Source organism: Vanessa cardui, chromosome 7 (assembly GCF_905220365.1).
Source record: "Vanessa cardui chromosome 7, ilVanCard2.1, whole genome shotgun sequence".
NCBI lineage: Eukaryota > Metazoa > Arthropoda > Insecta > Lepidoptera > Nymphalidae > Vanessa > Vanessa cardui.
This window is the reverse complement of record NC_061129.1, coordinates 6,973,350-6,995,404: the sequence shown is the minus strand read 5'-3', so window position 1 is coordinate 6,995,404 and position 22,055 is coordinate 6,973,350. Positions and strand designations below refer to the sequence as shown.

At 30.6% G+C, this 22,055-nt stretch overlaps 1 protein-coding gene across 3 annotated transcripts; it reads right to left on the bottom strand.

The window, feature by feature from the left end:
* Positions 1 to 3,415: 3,415 nt before the first annotated feature.
* On the bottom strand, positions 3,416 to 18,931 carry LOC124531081 (sodium/hydrogen exchanger 9B2-like). Of its 3 annotated transcripts, none has more exons than XM_047105534.1 (11): positions 18,454 to 18,931; positions 18,284 to 18,344; positions 16,850 to 16,956; positions 16,220 to 16,457; positions 14,077 to 14,246; positions 13,586 to 13,800; positions 12,269 to 12,440; positions 8,559 to 8,713; positions 6,812 to 6,976; positions 3,811 to 4,000; positions 3,416 to 3,529 (listed from the first exon to the last, which is right to left on the bottom strand). In XM_047105534.1, exons 1-11 carry the CDS (start codon positions 18,476 to 18,478, stop codon positions 3,432 to 3,434), a joined length of 1,596 nt encoding a protein of 531 aa, XP_046961490.1. In that variant the 5' UTR covers positions 18,479 to 18,931; the 3' UTR covers positions 3,416 to 3,431. The 3 variants fall into 3 exon arrangements, with proteins under 3 accessions (XP_046961490.1, XP_046961491.1, XP_046961492.1); XM_047105535.1 differs by having other exon boundaries at positions 18,280 to 18,344; positions 18,454 to 18,925; XM_047105536.1 differs by lacking the exon at positions 18,284 to 18,344 and having other exon boundaries at positions 18,454 to 18,926.
* Positions 18,932 to 22,055: the final 3,124 nt, after the last annotated feature.

Below are 22,055 nucleotides of genomic sequence, written 5' to 3'. Positions count from 1 at the left end.
AAGTCACTATAAAAGATCCTTGAAAAAGAAAAATTTTACGAACAAAATAAAAATGAATGCGCTAATTGTTCTTTTGTAAGCCATTAGGATTTTTTTTTTATTTAAAATATATTGTAGTTTATATGTTGTTTTACATAACGAACGTGTATATTCATTATGTCAATAATTGGTAATCTTAAATATTAATAATACATGTAAATTTTAGTCATCAATTATTTGCTCTGATGAAAAGTAAAATGTTTAATGATAAACAAATCAGAAATAAATTAATATATTATTTTTAATTCAATAATAATTTCTTTTTAATTGGAAAAAATACAGACGTCTTAATGACTCATAATTGGGTGGGGAGCTACTTTTAATCTTTACCGATTGCATTAAAATAGATTTTTTGTATTAATTCTCAAAAGTATTAAGATATGTTTATACTTTTATTAGGCTTTATCTTGTATTTATTCTTTAACGAGCTCATTGATATAAATAGAGTTAGGATTTCGATAGTACCTAATATGTAGATTAAAAATTGTAGCGCTTTTAATTCGTCTTTATTAATAGTCTGTTTGTTATCAAATTATGTTGTTGATAACCTTACCTCCGTACTGTGCACAACGAAATTTAAGGAAAAAAATCCTAAGATATGGATTACGGCTTTTGACACTAAAGGACAATTTGCAAATTGTCACGAAACAAAGGTTAAAGGTCAAATAAAGAAGATCCTTGGCCTTAATTTTTTGTATCTTACATTGGGTTTACTTGAATAAGCGTTTACTATGTGAGAAACATCAAATTATTTTCGAATAATATATTGGATCTATTTAGTACTATGTCCATATCTATTTTGATTTTTTGTTCCATCAAACTGTATTATATACCTATAGTAAATCATTTTTCAAAATGCGCTGTATTTATTTTTAATTTAGCGATGTAATAGTTTTTCAGTTAGAAAAACAGTCTCCAAATTTATTAGTATAGATTGCCATATGTCTGTTTGATTCAGTGATAGTTTTATTGGAATAAAATTATCCTGAAGCATAAATATAAATTGAGCTTTTGAAACCATTCGATTTTTATTTAATATATTTAGCCGTCGAAATACAAAGTATTTTAGTAGTGGACATAGTATAAACATGAACTGTAATATAATATTATGACATCGATTTGTATAAGGTTTTGTAATTATATTCCATAACCTGTTAAAGTTGTTTATATGTTAAGTTTACCATATTATGATGATATCCTTGGTTAAAAGTTGGTTTAAAGGAATGTAATACATACAGTTCTTTTTTTTAATTGTTTTAACTTTGTCTAAGTGTAAACAAACAAAATATATAAAGTCAAGTAAATCAAAAGAAGAAGGACGTAACGCATTAACAATACAACTTGATGTGCATACAATGCATGTTTCTCTATTACTTCCGAATTGTGCATGTTTCCGTACACACTTTTCCTTAAATATCACAAAACATGAGGTGAACTAAAAATACACATGTTAATTTAAAGCGGATTCATATCTCATGATGAGGCTTTACACGTTATTTCATAATGCGTTTAGCTAATATTCACCTTGGCTCTACGTTAAAATTGATGAATATTGAAATTGGTTAAATTTTTCTATTATGGGTTTATAATTTCTTTATTTGAGCGTAAATGTGACATGAAGACTATTTAGGATGACAAATTTAAATAACAACGTATATGAAAAGGACGTAGTTATTGTTTTGTTGGCTACGTCTTTCAGTTTGGTTTCCACAGAGCTATTTCATTCAAATTGATGAGGTCCATTACGTTTCTTTGTAAAATAATGTATTTATGTATGTAGTGGGCAATATTACTAGAATAGCTATCATTCATTCATTCAAATAGCTATAAATGTCATTCATGTAACGTTTAAAATAGAAAATACATATTTATTCATTTGTTCTTTACTTCAGTTCATCTGACAAAACGTGTCACATGTATTATATAAATATAATAAGACAATAAATATTCGGAATGTACAAAGTTGGAAGTGCAACAGGCGGCCTTGTCGCTACAGAAGCGATCTCTTCAAGGCAACCTTTAGGCAGACTGCCTATTGTTGATTAGTAGAAAGGGGTACTATAACAGTTTCGTGAACAAGACATTTGTAGATAATGTCGAAATATCGAGCTCAACCGTATAAACATAAAAAAAACATGGTACATATTCCGAAATTAATTAGTTTAATAATAAAAATAATCATGTTAATTTAAACTCTTATATAGTATACCGGTAGGGGTCGGAATGCGCAAAATTAGTAGTAACATCTAGAACGCGCGCAGAAAAAGTGTGAGTGCTTGGAGGAAGCATTGACGTTCCTCATAAAGTGTCGGAGTCTCGTGAACAAGACATTCGTAGATAATGTCGAAATATTGAGCTCAACCGTACAAACATAAAAAAATCATGGTAAATATCCCGAAACTAATAACGTTAATATATAGTTACATACTATAAATACATAATAAGGTTATGTAGTCATACGCTTGACCTATTTTTTTTAATTCAACTATAATTAAAAATTGAGTAAAGATGAGGCAGAATGTGTGTTTGACGTACTATAAGGATATATGTATGTGTAAAGTCAATTATATAAATGTCCATTTCTTTTTCAAATATTATATTATATGACATTTTGTAAACGCTCCAGTATAAATTCTTGATTTAATAAAGAATACTTAATATAATGAAATGGCAATGGAATTGCTCTGCATTAAATTAACTCTTATCAGCATAGCCGAGATTAGTACGAGTGACTGTACTGGCCCAAAAATTAGTAGGAGTAGGCAGAAAGTTGCTTAATCTTGTAAGCTATCCTATAGCAGTAAATACTCTTCTATGTTTTTTATTTTCTTTTTTACTTCATTCGTCGTTATTACATATCTGACAAAATATATCTGACAAAGTTATATCTAGCTCTACTCTATCTACCTATTTTTGACATTTGCGCATATTGATATATGGATAAAATAAAAGGCCGTTGTCTCCAGCCGATCATCAAAATAAGATTCTCACTGACGAAAACTATTATATTTACTCAGATGATCTATACATAGTGTATATTTTATAGATGTGTAAATTTTTAAATAACAATAGCCAGTGATCTTCTTCACGTTTTGCGTATTTATTTTACTGTACTATAATATAAAGTATTGAGCACTGTATATTTATTTCAATGAAAAATTTACATAATAATAATGAAGCAGGCAATAATTTACTTTCAAAATTCTTATCCCTTACTTCTGAGAAACAAATATGAATGCAACTCTTACTTGGCTCGTTTATTAAGTGTTCCAGTTTACGAGAGAATATTATTCTTTGAAATATTTTACAATATATATTTTGTATTACATTGTTTGTTAAAAAATATAAAATTTATTCTGAGAAAAATAAAAATGTCTCTCATTTTTAACATTTTATTGCGCGTCTATGTATTGTAAGGTATCTAGGGTATTATTTTCTCTAACAAAATCGGAGTGTTGCGGCGCAGAGCGTGTTTGCGGCTGAAAGAGATCTGTAACAAGGAAATAGGATATCTATTTAGTTAAACTAGAAACTACAATTTGCATACAGTTTATTTTATAAACATAATATGTAAAGAAAGTACAGTTTAATATCATTCGAATATATCGAGGGCATAAACATTTTAAAATAATGATTTTATATGAATTAATTTAATCGGCCGTTAAAACAATATCATCGGTAAAAAAACCGGTTAAATTTCTTAACGGAAGATTTAATTTTAATTAAAAAGCTAATATTATCCAATATGCATTATATTGCCATGAAACTCACCTTCTGGAACAACTTTCGCATCATTCGAAAGTAAAATGGGTCCCAAAACGGTCGTTAATATAGACCCTAATGTAGACGTTATTAGGATGGCAATAACGATCATATTCGAATGGTGCCTGGCGATCCACCTATCTTGAGCTGTAGTGCCCTCTGTCCATAAGGAATCTGTGGCCACTCGGACTAACACAGCCTGTAAAAGTAACAGTAATTTAATTTGTAACTTTCATTTATTTTCTTCACATTCTGTTTTAAAATTGCAAAAAGTATAGAGACTAAACTTTTTGTACTTTTATTGTATTTATATTAAGTATAAAATAATAGGTGTTTATGAAATATGAATGCGTTCTACTAAACAGTGTGATATGTTTAAATCCAGCGAAGCCGTAAGAGTGATTATGCAGTACTATTAACAAAAGTCCATTTAAATATTGTCTTTTACTTTGCACTGTTTGTGTTTATTCGTGCATTATATTCTTCGTTCTTTGTGTCTTAGTATTTAACCTGTTTAGATCCAAGGATTCAAACGCGAGAATAAAGATAACAGTTTTATGGCTAATAAGCCTAGACTTAATTTTGTAACACAGGTAGTATGCTAAGACAAACGTTACTAAGTCTTCGTATATATGAAAATAGTGCTTGTTTTTTACTGACCACCTGACGGTAAGTGGTTATAATCGCCCAAACATAAATTATAATTGTTAGAAACGAACGCCAATGCGCTACCAACGAAGATGTTATGTTTATTGAAACTGCAGTTTCACTAACTCACTCATCCTTAGAATTGGAAAACAACATAATATACTTAGTATTTATTTTGTTGTTTGGCAGTAGAATGTTTGATGAGTGGGTGGTACCAACAAGTTTTTCTTTGTATTGGAAGCCTTTCGTTGCGGATCCAATTGAGTTGAAACTTTGTAAAGTTTTTATTGGCACTCGCATGAGGGTTTATTGGCATTATAGCGGTAAATATACCGAGCGCTAATCGTATCCCGCTTTTATTTATTTATTTAACGCTATGAATCAAAATAGTCAATTTTGTAAAAATGACGTACTTAATGATAAAAGCAATATTTAAACGTCGAACATACACGAGAACAGTACCAAACCATTAAGATAATATTGAAATAAATTACACAGACAAACATTCATATTATCCATCTTTCATCGACATACATTCCTAGAATAAGTTAATATCCGTATCACAACGTAATACATATTTATTGACAGCAATTGTTAATGAAAATAGTAATAATTCGAAATTGTTGGTATATAAGTTTGGAAACTTTATACTGTAGTGTATGCCTTATTGAGGGAGCAGATGTTCCCAAAGTATCCACACAATGCAACATATTATCTGAATTTACAAACTGAAGCCCGTGTTTGCTGGATATTAAATCTACAATCATAAATTATGTTTGAAAACAAAAGAAAGAGAAACGTTTATAATTTTTTCGAGTTTGTGACGTCACATTAAGATAAAATGTGCGCTGTTTATGGAAACACTGTTTAGATATCGCAAAGACGATAAAAATCTATGCAGTAACTTCGCGTCACTTCCCCATATCTGTAATTGATAACAAGCTAAATGTAGCTGAGTGTTCAAATGAATACAATAACAGCAATTACGGTTAATAAAAACTTTTCTATACAATGAACTTTGATTACGATTAGATAAAAATTGTAAAGAATTGCTGCGCTTATTAGACAATCGCGATTGCAATTAAATTTAATACCAATTGTTAGTAATAAGTTTTCACGAATTTTACTTTCTGGAGTTTTTATTAGAACACGTGCGTCTTGAATGTTACGGATATTTTATAGTAAAAATATTATTACGTTGCAAGTCATTGCTTTTATACGATAGCTTATCTCGAAAATGGTTATACTTAATAGAAGTTAAGGCTTTGTGCAAGCACGTCTGGGTCCTTGTGCAAGCTTTGTGCAAGCTTCGTCCTATCACATATTTTTAAGCCTATCCTTATTATTGTTATGTTGCAATTTGAACGAATGAAATGAAAATGAAAATGAGCCAATGTAACTACGGGCAAATGGAAAAAAAAACATCTTAGTTGTAGTTCCAAATGTTAGTGGAGATAGGAGTGGTGAATTTTTCATTTTATATGTATGGACGCCCATCTTTTAGCCTGTCTAATTTTTTTTTCGATTAACTTCAAATTACGTATTTTATTTACTAGTGACAGCTTATGCTTTTATTTTTAGCATAGATAATTTTAAATCGTATGTAAGTAGGATTATTTCTTATCATAATTAACAACCTATAATTATATATTTTTTTAAATAATCAAATTAATTACATTTATTTATAGCATTCTATAAATAGATCGATTTGATTGTTATGGATCGATTTAATCGAGTGTATTACTGATTGTTTGTGTCATAGATAAAATAAAATAGTTATCATATTCATTTTAATTAATTACCGGCCTAAAATTAAAAAGAATTCATTAATGAATTGATAAAAACACTGATTATATCACAATTACATTATTAAAGGAAATAATACTGATGTGATAATGATTTAGTAAAAGATAAAATCACTTAATGACATGTATGTATATTTATACAGGGTTTATATTATTAAACATCTGCAGATGTTTGAGAGGCAGCTCTTTCCCAAATTACTGGCATGCGGCTCGTAAGTAAATTAAATTGGAGACCACTGGCGAGTCCGAACTACTTATAAGTCGTTAACGAAAAGGCCGTTGGAGTGTCGTATTAGTATCTCTGATGTAAACAATTTATATTTCTTTGAAACGACCGGGCATTTATTAAATGTAACTTTAGTTTAATGATTAATCACCGTCGCATGCAACAAATACTACAACGTATAAACGCAGTCAAATGCATCGTATTTTTGTAAAGAAACCTTGGACGCCAAACGATATATTTATAGCAATAAAGGTAATACATTTATAATGTGTGTATCAACTATAAACGAATATACAAATAATGATTGTTTTATTAAGTTTTTTACAAGTACCTCGACGATGGCTTTAGGTGTCCAAGTTATAGCGATAAAAATACTTTCTTTTACTGATAATCCATTAACGACTGCGACTAAGAAGGCGGCTAGCATTCTTATGATAAGAGCTGAAAGTATGCAAGCCACTATCAACCCGAAATCCTTCAGTGTTATTTCTGATACCTGTGGAATTAAAAGTTTTATTATACATATTTATAAATAGATATAGATATAAAAAAGAGAGGTTAATTAGGACATTTGGTTGGAATGTAATATTTTTTTTATATATTTTGTTTTCAATAATAGATATCACAAATAAGAAATAGTAACATCTGAGAATAATAAAAATATTATTTAGGGTTCTTATATTATTAAAAATATTTAAGTTATTATATATTAAATCGTATACATTAGAAAGAGATAAAGAGAAAGAAAGGAAAAGGTCAGCACTAAGGTAGAGACATAACGCTTTTCTTTAAGAAAATCTAATGAAGTTCTGTCAGATCGCTTTTCTGTAAGTCGTGTTACTTTAATAGACAAGAAGCTGAGACATAAAGGACGTAAATTGTAATTAAAGGGACATGCACTACTGAATTATTATGTGCTTCAATATGCCTCATGCGCAACACATTGTAACAGCAGAAAATAATGACATTTATTAATAATAAATAAATAAATAATAATATAACTTTATGCTCAAACGATAAGAAGTCATAGACCAGAAGTGGAGACGATTATTTTTTTTTAAATATATTAATTTAATCGTTGGTTTTAGCGTAACTTAAGTTCAGATACATAATTTGTTTCAGACAGCAAATTATATATTATGCATATAAACGGGTTACCGACACAGCGTCTGCGACAAATTAGTCTTTGTACTATCTCTGACACAGTGTTTATTTAAAGCACAGCGTAAATCAATTTTAGTATAATGTTCGGTTCACACTAGCGAAATGTGGCGATTATTTAGTGAGTACTATAGTACTATATACCTCGTTCTTGTTGGGTGTTGGGTAGATTATTTTTTATTCAATCACAAATGAAAAAAAAAAACTTTTTTTTTCAAAATTCGAACAAATTTTTAAAGGTTTTCTCTTTTGTCTCTTATTCATTTAATTATGTTAAAATCGGATGTTTATATTTTTATTTATAAATGTTTATATTAAATAATTATTATTATTAAGTATTATTGAAACTGAAGTAGATAACTTTTCTCCTCTCTTTAATATTCTTCTCTAATCATAGTAATAAGTTTGGATATTTAATTCGTTATAAATTGTACTTAACTGAAATTGCTACAAAAGACATGACAGGACATCTATAATTAAAAAACGGTACCTAATGACGTGAAAAAATGATACATTTTTGGTATTTAAGTGTTACTGGTATTGTAAGGGAGACCTACATATATCGCAAATTCTTAGTAAAATCTTTATACCTAAACGGTTTGAAAGTGGCACATCGTTCGTTGCACGTTCGGTACGACGGCGCCACTCTGCCAATCATGAAATCGCCAGTGTGAAATAGCCGTAAGCGGCGTAGTGCATCAACGTAACATAAACCAATTATGTATCTGCGCGTTCGTAACATCATTATAATAGACTATATTCATATATTCAATAATCTCATACTGAAAACTTTTCATAGCAGAGTCATAATACCTTTTCGTTTTAATATGGTACAGTGTTGTCTCGATGATTTGTTTATTTCCTTTCTGGTTTTTTTTTTTATTATTTCAATGTATGAGAATTAATCTAATAAATACCTCTAAGAAGTAGCCGCTAAGTGTGAACAGCATCGGTTCAAAAATTCTCCATAATAATTTGTATACTGCAGAGACGGGATTGTTGTTTATTGGCCAATCGCGTCGCGACCATCGTGTAGCTGCTGCCGCCGCGCAGACCATGATTGCAACGCCAGCTTCACACAAAAATATTTTATATTAAAAATATCATATAGGAGAGATTACACAGCCTGTACTTGAAAAATAAAATTAACAATTAATGATATTTTGAAAAGAAAATCTCTTAACGCATAACTAATACAGCTGAAGACAATTTATTAAAACATTTTTTTTGTATGCCAACGTTAGGCGGACTGACAAATAGACCTCTTGATGGTAAGTGGTCACCACCGTGTATAGACAATGGCACTGTAATGAAATAAAAACTAGCTAACTGATCCTTCTAACCGTACACAACAAGACTAAATATAGTGGCAGTAGGATATCTGATGGGTGGGCGTGTCTGACGGGCAGTACCTACCCAGATGGACTTGCATAAAGCCCTACCACCTTGTAGAACTAGAACTGTCGATTTTTTTAAGTCCAAACTGACTCTGTTTTATTTTACAAAATGACCCTTTGCTGTATATTTCGATGGTAAAAAAAGTAAAGTTTAAACAGTAAACAGCCTTTAAAGCCTAGCCTGTAAACAGCCTGTAAATTTCCCACTGCTGGTCTAAGGCTTACTCTCCCGTTTTGGAACAAATTCCACCACGCGGTTCCAATGCCGGTTGGTGGAATGCACATGTGGCAGAATTTCGATGAAATTAGACACATGCAGGTTTTTCTTCACCGCCGAGCACGAGATGAATTATAAACACAAATTAAGCACATATATATAGTGGTGCTTGCCTGGGTTTGAACCCGCAATCATCGGTTAGGATTCACGCGTTCTAACCAGTTGGCTATCTTAGCTCATCTTATTTCAGTGGAGGAATATGAAATTTGAGTTATTTATCCTCTTGCCTAATCAATGCTAAGCTTCAACTTATTTCACTATTAACGGTCTGAGAGTAACGAAGACAAATGCATGTTACTTTTATTGAATTATTTTAAACGATTTAAAATAGAAAACACTAAAAAACTGCAGCTTCCGTAAATATCACACAGCTTTGCAGAGGATTCCTTAGGAAGAAGGCTCGGATTATTTCAAGTTTGTGTTTCAAATTTATTTAGAAGTGGCTATTAATAAATACGAAATAACAATGCATATCTATGTTCTATAGAACAGATTACTATTCTAAGTATTAACGAGTTTATTTCATTATCTCGAATGGAGTTTTGTGGTGGATTATACCCGAATCCCCGTCCATAAAATGAGCCTTTGGCAGTGCATTTTACAAAATATTTAATACCTTCAACAAATATTTTTCATACATATTTACTGCATATTATAATTGTTATATTGTTTCATCGGATAAATGTTAATCCTCTCAACGTTCACGGCCGTTTTCAGAACAAAGCAGTTATTTCGAGTTTAATTAAAGGAACTTCAGGAATTAAATCGCATGAAACTCGCGCGCATAAAATAATACCGTTGATTGGGTGTAATTGAAATGAAGGCCGATTAAGGAGTATTACAATTAGTATTAAGAAGTACCACACTTGTCCTAATTGTTATAATGCTTAGATAATATTTCAAAAGGACGCTCAAATTAACTAGATTACACAAATTAATAATATAAATAAGAGAGTAATCGTGTCTGTCTGTTAAGCATCGACGACTAAAACATTGAACTATATCTGATGGAATTTGGTTAAAAGCAAGCTTAAACCACAAGGAAAGACCATACATAGCCTTTTTATATCTAAAACCTATGACCACCCCAGCACTTTTTTTTTCGAACATATTAACAATTTTTAAAGTTTTCTAAAAAAAAATGAAGGCTTTTATTTATATTATACTTTCATACTTTTAGCATATTTATTGTCAATTATTTGTTGAATTATATTATTTTGAAATGTGGGTGGGTTAAATACATCTCCGAGATGTCACCATCGAAACACAAGCGCTGTACATTTATAACGTAATGTACAACGTCACGTAGAGCCGAGCAACCTCACGAATATTACCAGAACTGTTACCGTCTGACACCCTTCATTATAAATGTTACCTAAACTGAAATGTATGAAACTTTAATAGCTATTCTATACAGCTACATCCAAAATATAATATATGTAATTGCAATTTAATAAGTACTGATAATGATAATCAAAAATCTGGCAAATTCTCGAAAAATCCAAAGGTTAATGATTTACTTTAATTGGAAATTCCTCGATTCAGCAATACTGAATTACAGATTTCTTTATATTAAGTTCAACATAATAAAAGTTACATATAGAAAAAAATCGATGACTTAAAAAATAAAATGATATCGTAAAATATTTAAATTTTCTACATATAAGCGAAATTGAATCCACATTGTACGAAGCAAGTTTTATGCGCTAGGATTACATTTTATGCTATTTAATATTAATGATTTGAAAATGTTATTAAGCGTTATAACTAATTTGATACGTAATGTATATATTAATTTAAAATTTTAATGATATGTTTATTTTTGGGACTGGTAAAAAGGTAAAACTATTTGTCACAAACTATTCTGTTCAGAAGGTCGTTTGGAAACTAGACACGTAGACTGTACTCCGGACACCTGGATTCACCAAGGAAGGAATATTAGGTTTTTGTCTGATATATAGTCTTAGTTTTGCAAACGTAACGTTGTTTACTCATATCGAGTCTGTTATCACAAGATGTTACGAATAAATTTTACATATATACTTAAGTGAAGTTTATATTTATTTTAAATATGTAAGAAAATATTTTTTTTCTGTTTTTATTCGCTGGTTACGTCAATGGATTAATAGAATTAATATAAAAAACTTCTTAACAAATCAAATTTTAGTAATTTTGACGAATTTGTTAAATCCAAGATTACGTTACTAAATATATATACATAAATTTCGATTTTTAAATAACTTAATAAATTATTTTTATGAAATTTCATTGGATTCACAAGAATTTGTATTGTTAACGTTGTCGTCGAATTACACTCTGAATATATATTACATGCAAATTTCTAGCTTTATTGTGTCGTGTGAATTCCTAAGTCGTTAGTTTTACTTGAAACTTACATTAAGTGTTATATGTATCTACCGAAAGTACCTTCACTCATTTTTAAGTCTATGCTTTGTTGACCTATATGCAGCTACATATGTAGCTACTTTTGCTTGTAAAGTAAGGCTAAACTGAGAATACAATTAAAGGAAAATCATCTAAAATAAATATTTTTAGATTTCGTTACTGAGAGCCTTTTTGAAACTAAAACTTAAAATAATAATAAAATCCATCCTGTTTAACGAAGTTATGCATCATAGCTCGTCCATAAAGTCGCGGATATTATCATCTAGTTATTTAGCTAAGTATTTTAGCTTGTTTAGCTCAAAATGCGTGCAATAAATATGGACTTTAGTGCTTATAACCACAATGAAGCGTTACTGACCGAGACAGTGTTTACCGCTTCAAGCTATAAAGTATTATGGATATTATTTCAATAAAATTCTTTATGGTCTTTAAAAATTCTTTGCTGTGGTAATGTATAGAATAGTTTTTTTAGTATGTAATTATAACCACCACCATTATACCATCTGTAATAATTGTTTTACGAGTATCCTTTATCTTTTCAACTTACATATACCGCCCCAACTGAGGTATCCTCCCGCGTACATGATGAAAACACCGCCAGCAAAGATGTGAAGACTTCGAATTGTTGGCGCATAAAAATCACTGTGGTCCGGCAGATAATCTGCCAACACTCCCCACGCGACACCCAAGCCAATGCCGATGAAAATTGCGAGCAGCGCCTGTCACAATAATGTAGCATAAATTAACATTTAAAATGACACGGCAAAATATTTTATGATATAATTTATTTAAAAAAGGTTCAAAGTTTGACAATGCTTGACTGACAAAATTGAGAAACATAGTAGTACTTATTCTCATATAAAATTATTTGTAAAATTTTATACTTGATGAATGAAATATTAAGTTTGTTAAAAAAAACTAAAACATTGTACTCGTTATTCATAATAATGATAGCAAAGAAGTAAGTCATTGTAAATAAAAAAAAAAAAACGTTACATTTTAAATAAAGAATGGTAAACAGTTTGACTATTTATTCGTTAATATCAATATCAAAAAATCAAAATAAATTTTATTCAAGTGGGCTTTTACAAGCACTACCTAATACATTGAGGTAATAATAATATTAATCCCAAACGCAGAATTATAATTAATGTGTCGATGTCTTAAATTTTTTACACAGTTGAAAAAAAGATAGATAAAGATAAAATGAATAGCTTCCGTAAACGTGACTTATAAAAGCAAATAAAACTGTCAGTAAATGTGACGTACAATCACAAGTCTTTAAGTAAATATTTATCTTTTCCATTCGCTTTAATTATTACCATACGGAACACGATAATTGTAACATTATGCCGTGATTTACAGGACTATTAGGTAAATGCTTTTACAATGCATATCGAGACGTGACGCCGCAATGTTTGACATGTATAATATCACATTGAAATGTTCGCGTTCGTAATCGTTAAGGTTGAAGATTAACAATGATTATTAACTTGTTACATCCTTTTTTATCATTCGTTTGATATTTTATTTTATATAATGTTTCAGCTCACTCATGAGTGGCTGTTTCTTTGATAGGTATCAGTATCCCTATATTATACATATTGTAACTTTTAAACGCTGATTGTATTGTAGGTAGAGACATAAAATGTAGGAAAAATTGCTTTTCGATTTAATTTAATTTACTCGACGTCAGACGAGGATGACGGGAATTTTAATCGAGGTTGGTTTCACGAGATTGTATTAAACGCATTATAGACTATCTGGCTACTGATAACATCCTATTACTACTTAGCCCATAAAAGCCAGACCAACGTCCGAAGTACTTAAGAGTATTAAAACTAAGAGCGATATTGAATATTACCTTAACTATGCGGTATATGGGCGGCGATTGAGAGAATATAGCGCTGTTGATAACTCCAAACATGCCCTCGGTAAAGGCTGTATCTAAACCGCCGGCGTTCGCAACCAATAGTGCTATTTGGTTCTTCACACCAAATCCCTTTGAACTGAGCGCTATGGTTGTAGGCACTACTACTGCTGGTGATACAGACGATAATATGGCTCCAAGGTGTATACCTAATTAACAATAAATATTATATACGTTTATTATTAAATAAATCTAAATACATATCATTCGTGAATTTTAGTGGGTATATGTGTTGTGCATTTATAAATGATGATTTGTTGTTGATGCCGTGTTCGATAGTGAACAAATCATAACGAAGAAATCTGCATTTATGGAAGGAAGATCTGAAGATCACACGCCAGTAGGTATATATCTCCTATTTACACATGTAATTCATGATGCAATTGCAAGATTAATATTAATATTCATTATATACGTCCACTTACCCCAGTACCAAGGAAACCCAAAAAATACGTGCGTGAGAAACGCCGTCGTCAAACACTCGATAATCCAGGGTAGTGTTGCCAATGTAAAAACTTTTACCGAATTATTTTTTATATATTTCCAGTTCCATGAAAGTGGACCCTTTGTTAAAATTATAACTGGATAAATACGCCTGAAAAAAAAACATCCCTTGTCGGATACTCCATCTATAAATATCTTTAAAATATAAATACTGTATGGAGATGTAATACTGTAAAACAGGAGCGAAACATCAGAAAAGTTATTTTTTGAAACGTTACATACAACGTTCTACACAAATTCAACTTTGACATTTTAAAGAGCTTTTATTATAAAAAGTCCTAGAAAAGTCTTTCATTTTCAAATACGTAACAATTCCTTGCTTTTACATGAAATTATTTCTTTTAAATATTTTGAAGTCCCAAACGCATTACTTAAATAATAATTTGTTATTATTTGTATTTGGATCAAGCAAGCTACGAAAATTTTATGGGATTAATGATAGCCCACGTATGTTATGATCAAAGAGATCGCAATGCTATTTAAACATCTATAAAAGAAAACTTTTGTCTATAAATCTAAAAGCTATGAATCTAAAAGTAGTAAAAAAATGTCATATGGTGTAAATGTATGTTTTATTGTTTATGACATTTCATAGACAAAAATATGTAAGGTATTTTTTAATTCTAATAAATATTGAATAAAAAATGCAGCATTATATTTAACTTTTAGGTTACGTTAAGAATTATAACAATTCCGTCTAAGAATAATAAATCATTCAACATCGTTAAGCAATCTGACGAAAAATTACGTTAGGTATCAAGTTATCGACAAGTTGGCATTGCGACGTTACCGTTGAATGTGATCGATTTCGCTTACAGTAGCCGTTCCCACATAAAATAGCTAGCGTTGGATATTGTAGTGCACAAGTGTGCAAACACAGATGCCGTCTCTAAAGGAAACTACCAATGACTGAACGTATTTTATGCATGAGAGTGTGAACACTACCCGAAAGCTACTTAGAGATTCTTCACAAAAAAAAACCTTTAAATTTTTTTGACACAGACTTTAAGCTTACAGCGATCTGTAGCCTTATAAGCTGGCCAGTACATCAAAGAGCCAGTGACTACGTCACGAATGCCGCCCATCACGGTGCTGTGACGTTAACGTTTGCCGCCCTGACATCGTCGCTGCAATATTGACACCTTGACTTTAGTGCCTATCGTGATCTGCAAGGCGTGTGATCAACTCATAAATATGTATATTCGATCATCGTACAATATGTTTGGTCCTTTAAACGTTATCAAGTAAAATAAAAAAGAATCTATCTCTTGTCTGATATGCAATAATGTTTTTAAGAGACATACTACTCACTCACTCGCTTACTTGTTCGATATTTAAATTGAAGAATGTATGTTATGGTGTCATTAAAATATAAAATAATGATTCTCAAGTTACTACTACTACTTCGTCGTCTATGTCTTATATAGGAATGACTTATGTAGTAGCAATATTGTCCGCACAGGATACATTCATTAAAGAGGGCACATTTTTTATTAATTATCCCGTACTTTCAAATAGGGGCACGAGCATAAACGGAATGAAAATGTGCTGAATCAATGGCTATATGTGACTTTCCTACCCACTGATTATTTTCTAACTTCGGGAAGCGACTGAGATTTTTTCGATCTGTTACTTGTGATTGGTCGAGAACAAGATTGGGTCTGGAAGACATGTATGATATAATACTATCATCTTGTCGGGGCAATTCTAACACGTGTGGTCACTGTCACTAGACGCTGTTAAACAATCACTGATCGATAGATGGACAATTTATAGGGGCAAATTGATTTATAGGAATTTGTATATGATTGTGTATTGGATTCTAGTAGGTGTAAATGAACATAGGAAATTATCGTACACGATCCTAAGAAATTGTGTTAATGAATAAAAAAATTAATTTAGTCCAAGAGCGATTTTAGCAGCCTATCAGTCTAAATTGTAATTGATTAAAAAACATGAAAGTGAATGTTACTTTGCTGTATATTTATGTATATTTTTTTCAATTTCGTTAAAGGATTATTAGTCAAAAACCCTTTTTATAAGTGGCGTATTTAAATAATTTACCTTAAATGAAAATCAAGTGCATTTGCTGAAGGATTATCCAAAAAATTTGTGGGAATGAAAATCCGACCCAGAGCACCTACTAGAGTCATTCCAACGACAGGGTTAATTGTTGTATATCTTTCTAACGTGTGACCGAAGACATATCCAATTACAATAAGAGCTATCATGGTAAAAATGTCCGATCCGGGTAATACTTTCTCCTTGAATACAAACCAAGATGTTCCCCATAGTAATATCCCTGTAACAAACGAAGCGAGAATTACACGCTACACAATAAATATCAATAAACGTATTCATGAGGAGTATAACATATTTTTATGTCCATTACGTAATTAATACTAGCTACGCCATCTTTGTACAATATTAATAACAGTGCAATAACAGTAGCATATTTTATCATGGCTAATCTTTTAAAAATTCATACGTTTTTTTACTTTACACTTTTTTTTTTTTAAATTAAATCGTGGGGAAACCACTGAGTCCATTTATATTTATTCTGATTACAATTCCATTTTTTTTAACTAGAATTTCTGTCACGGACTTTTTTAAGAGCTAAAAGTACAACGAAAACTCCTGAGAGTTATTCGTCAGTGAGATATACTCTAATAAAAATATATTTGATAAACTTACCACATATAATGACTGATGTGTATTGTTTAACTTCCGAAACTGAAGGTAACGTTGAGGCCATTTTTTGAAGACAACTATTTTTCCATTCATTTTTTTCGAATCGTTTTCTGAAAAAAAAAAATTAAATTTTCATTCGACCCACTTCTGGCGCGGAATCAACATGTCCTACAAATTTTATACGCTTAAGGCAGCGCCAGATATTCGAGTAAAAATTATATTAAATTATTAGGTACGAATATATTACTTGTTGTATATATATTGTTCTTTAATACAAATGAGGTTAAGATTAAATGATCGCGAATGAAATTAAATTAGTTGTAGTTCGCGAATTATTTTACATTTTTTCCATTGTTGGTAAGCGTAGTGGGTGTAGCGCGTGCGGTTTGAAAACCGGTAACCGGTCTTATTCTGCGTTATCGCCTTTCTTTATCGTGTCATTAAAAAAGAGTAAAATTAACCGTTACTGTATTAAAATGTTATAAGTGTAAATCGGAATAATGATTCAAGGCTTATTAGCTCACTAGAGAAGACCCTTTCTAACAGAAAGTAAGACATGGATATTAAAAATATGAAATTAATCTTGCTAATACAGAGGTAGGGTTTGTTTGTTTTCTTCTTTAATTATGAATACCTTACCACATCTATAAGATTTAGACTATGAGATGTGGAAACTTTACAGCGATAGTTTTAAGTTTCAAATAAAAAAGACTTAGTAAATACTAAGTATATATAGAAATCTATGGGCTTAATTACAATGACCGTAATATCAGCAATATCAGAAAAAAAATTGGAGATGGCTGTTATTTTTGAAATTTTATAAATTCATATAATGATATAGCTTTGGGCTTTGTAGATGTTAAACATGCTAACGGAAAAACATGCACGAGATTCTATCTTATTTTATTAATAAGTTAAATAAAGTATTATTAAGTTTGAAACAACTAATTTGAATTATTTTGACACAAATACCATTTCATTCGAATTTTATTCATTAATTCGATTTTAAATTTTCTATTTATTCTCGTTAATAATATAATTTACCCAAGCTGAGTGACTATTCGACTATTGAGTGATTAAGGGAAAGTATTTTTAATAAAATAATAATTAATGCAAAGTTAATAGAGTTCATATTTCAATAGAATGTAAGGGTTTTGACATTGTTCTACAATATCTTTTACCTGCTTATTTAATTTTTATAACGTATTAAAATTAAAATTGAATATTTTAGATATATTGGCGCGATATATATTACGATTAAGGATATTTTACTAATAAGAAGTATCAATGTTTTATCGTAATATATGTACATTATAATATCGTGATTAAGCGAATATTACAAACATAGTAGGAGTCTTAAAGAAACTTAATAAACAAAACTTACTTCTACTGACTGATATTCCAAATAGTGTCATTAAAAAAGTTGTACTTACTCACGTTTTGGAGTAGTTCATTTCGAATGTGACAGTTAATCTATTTTTTTTAATTTTGTTTATATCTAAAAATAAAACACAGAACACATTTATAAATGTTTTAATGATGTAACAGATCAATTAAATTACACATTTGAGAAAATAAAGTACTGTTGTAATTAAATTAAAACTCACCAATTTCAGAACATTCAGTAGCCATTGTATGCCCTTATGATTTTTTTGTTATCTCGACGCAAAGATCGCGCCCTTTATCGGGAGTACGACATAATTTGTAAACAATCAGCAATTTTGTCCTCACTATACACCCGTGTGTTCTCAGTTACAGTGTCTTTCATAATACAAGTTCACGCATGCGCATTGCTCTCAATTGATGTAATAGAAAACACATTAATCACTGGTGGTCGAATAATGAATAAGAGTGTATACATCCATAACGTACTGTTTGAAAATAATTACTGAGTATTATTCAACAAAATCGTTAAAGGTGAACCATATAATAATTGCTACATAACCACTGTTTTGTCTGTGCGTTTGTTTAAATTAAAACACTTTTATTAAAACGGTACAATATTAGTCAAATGAAAATATTTATTAATTACGAGCACGTGTGAGGAGCGATTGTACACAAGTAGATTACTGGTCCATGTTTGTGCAACCGACTTGGCGCAAATTCAATAGGATTTTTATTTTTAGTTTTTCGTGTCGCTAAACCTTGTAATTATTGTTTGAAATAATGTCTCGTGTCGAGCAAGTTATTATGCAATCAGATACGTAATCGATGCGTTGCGAAGCGTAAGCAAATTTATTACAAGCGCGTGTGTCAAACAAAAAAAATAGCGTCATGAGGGCCTGGAAGCTATTTTCTACACAAAACAAGCTATTAACCGCCAACGCTCCTCGTTGATGGGTACTTCTTAGCATCATATTAAAGAGGCACGTAGCCTTATGCTGAGTAACGTGCAATCGTGGACATTCTGTGTTCTCTTAAAAGAAAGTCATTCTGCTAGTAAACAATAACGTACGGTCGGAAGCGTTTTGCACGCGAGACCGGCTCTAGCTAAGTTGGCAAACTGTAGGTCTTTAAAGCGTGGGCAATTTTCTGTATAACAGTTACCGGATACTGGCTGCTCATTAACTATGAACGCCGTCATCAAGACGCTTCTTCAGTAGAAAAAACCACATTTAACAGAAGCACTCTCCACGAATAAATGCTCTAGCGAGGTGCTTTTGAGCGGACACGGCTACAAAGTGCATATAAATTGCGCTGCGAAATTGAAGCGGAAGATATAAAAGGAACTCTATAGTACACTTTTGAATGACAAGCTGAGGGCAACCCGCGTTGAAATCCACGGGCTCTATGAAAGAGCTCAGAAAAAGGTGTACTTGAAAACGGGAACGCATTATTGTTCAAAAGATTTCTATTACCAGTTACGATTTCTATGCAAGACATTCTACAGAAATTTAAATGGGTTTTAGCTGCAACGTGTTATGCTTAATAGATACCATATTTCACAGATTCAGATGTGTTCAAGTATGCCTTGAATTGATGCCTAAATTTATATAGAAAAATTAAGTTCATAGAACTAATTGTATTTCTTTAGCTTTTCAAAAAAAAAGACGATAGAACCCGGGCGCAATCTAATATAGGTTGATGGTGCGATGCTTGACATGAGTGCCATCTATGTACAAACTAAGCTTAACCTCAAACGGATGAGCGCATAGAATACTTGTATGTTTGATTATTTACTTTAATATTTCGTGAATTTCTATTGAAATTGTCATTAAGCTTCAATAAAACCTTATTGACGTCTTGACGAAGTGTTAACGTGTAATATTTACCAAACATTATAAAGTATCCACTTTAGATTATTATTATAAAAATATATCATGTGATTTCGGTAATTTGTAAATTTGTGGGTATGATAAATTATATCCGTGACTATTTAATTTACACATTGTTTATTTTTTAATTATCCCTGGTTTCTTTATTAGTTTTTATAAAATATATATATTTAATTTTATTTGTTTGTACTTTTCTTATACTTGCTTCAAAGTATTTTAATGACTTATGTTTTGATGAATAGGGACAAAGTTGGGACCGATGCTGATCTAATTCACGTGTTAATGTAGTGTCAATAAAATGTAATCCCCATGCACGTTACTTTATTTGTACTCCAATGAATAAATCATATCATGAATTAATATTTACTATTTTCGTTCGCTGGATTAAGCCTTAATTTAATTGAGCAAGTCTACCAGCTACAAACCAATGATTTTACTAGCGGCTAGTAAAGCTCGATCTGGGCATTATATAAATTTCATAGTAATAAAAATATTGGATGAAGCTTAATGCCTAGCTACTTTGTTAACGCCAGTATTTGATATTTATATAATCATAAAGTCTTGGGGCAAGTATACAGGTAGTTCCAATTCTAGAATGTCTCAATTGTTAACAAAGCCTTCTCATGCGGGAGAAGTTGTTGCAGCTTATAAGATGTCGAGATCATTTTAACATATGAGCTTAGAACGAGTAGGAAGTTTGTGAGTCGTCATTACTACTGCCTGATACAGCTGGTCGGCTAGCAGCTAGTAAGTTCTCTCAATGTCAACGATAATTAAGAATCAATTTGCAGACCGATATGAAATAGCCTTAACGATAGAACAGCTATGAGAATTTATTTTAACCACTTAATGAGAAATGAATAGCCTCGAATGAAAAAATAGTACTTCCGTAGCTAATATAAATTCCACCAACACGTTAATTATACTTTTCACTTTATTTTGACTATACCATGTAAATAGTACATTGTTGTATTAGTGTTGCTTACGGGTTATAAAGTTGTTAACAAGGAGTAATTGAGAAACATAAGTCAGAAGAAGAGAGATCAGAAGTATATCAATAATATTTTTTTTTATAAAAAATTAAACAGTGTTTCTATCCGTCAGCATAATAAATGTTTTTTTTTTTAATATTTTAACGAGACTTTAATATAAAGAGAGAAATGTAATAATACCGTAATTATTTTTAAATAATACAAAATTAATAAGAAAAATTGTCTAGATTTGATCATAAGTACCTACTTTTTGAGGTAACTTTAATCATAGTGATTTCTATATGTTAAAAATAGTCACTTTAATTATGTCACCATTCCATTCACCGTTATTCGTTCACTTCAATCAATCTTTCACATCAATATTCAATCAATCACATCTTCAATCTTAAATCACAGATTCTGGTCCTAACTAGGAAAAAGCAAAGACTCTAAATCAAAATACATTATAATGATACTAATTATGTATTTAAATAATTATCGATACATGTTTAATGTTTATATTAAAAATATTAGCACCGATTTGCGTAAAATATTTGTACAAATCATTCGATTTTATTATGATATACATATATTTTGCAAATTCATTTTTCGTGACGCTAAAAACTGGCTTATTTAAATATGTGTAACAACTTAATATTTCCCGATTGTTATTTCGTGTTTGAACTATGATGAATGTACAATTAGAATTATTTAATGATATATTTTTTTAACACTTTCATTATATATTATATTCACGGAACCGGTAACTATTTCCCGCAATGGCAGGCGCTTCCTCCATTTTTTTATATGGTATAAATAAATATTATAATACTGACAGTATCGTGCCATGCGATCTATCCGCCTGTATTGTGCCTATACATCTTAACCCACGCTTTCTTCCCTTTCTCAAGTCCTTTTCTCTTGTGTTTTATTTTTCTTAACTTCTGATCGATTTAAATAGAG

Coding starts and splice junctions, on each gene's coding strand:
- LOC124531081 (XM_047105534.1), bottom strand. CDS start 18,478: ATGGCTACTGAATGTTCTGAAATTG. Junction 4,001..6,811: donor CACCTAAAGCCATCGTCGAG/GTACTTGTAAAA, acceptor TTACTTTTACAG/GCTGTGTTAGTCCGAGTGGC. Junction 3,530..3,810: donor TGCGAAAGTTGTTCCAGAAG/GTGAGTTTCATG, acceptor TCCTTGTTACAG/ATCTCTTTCAGCCGCAAACA.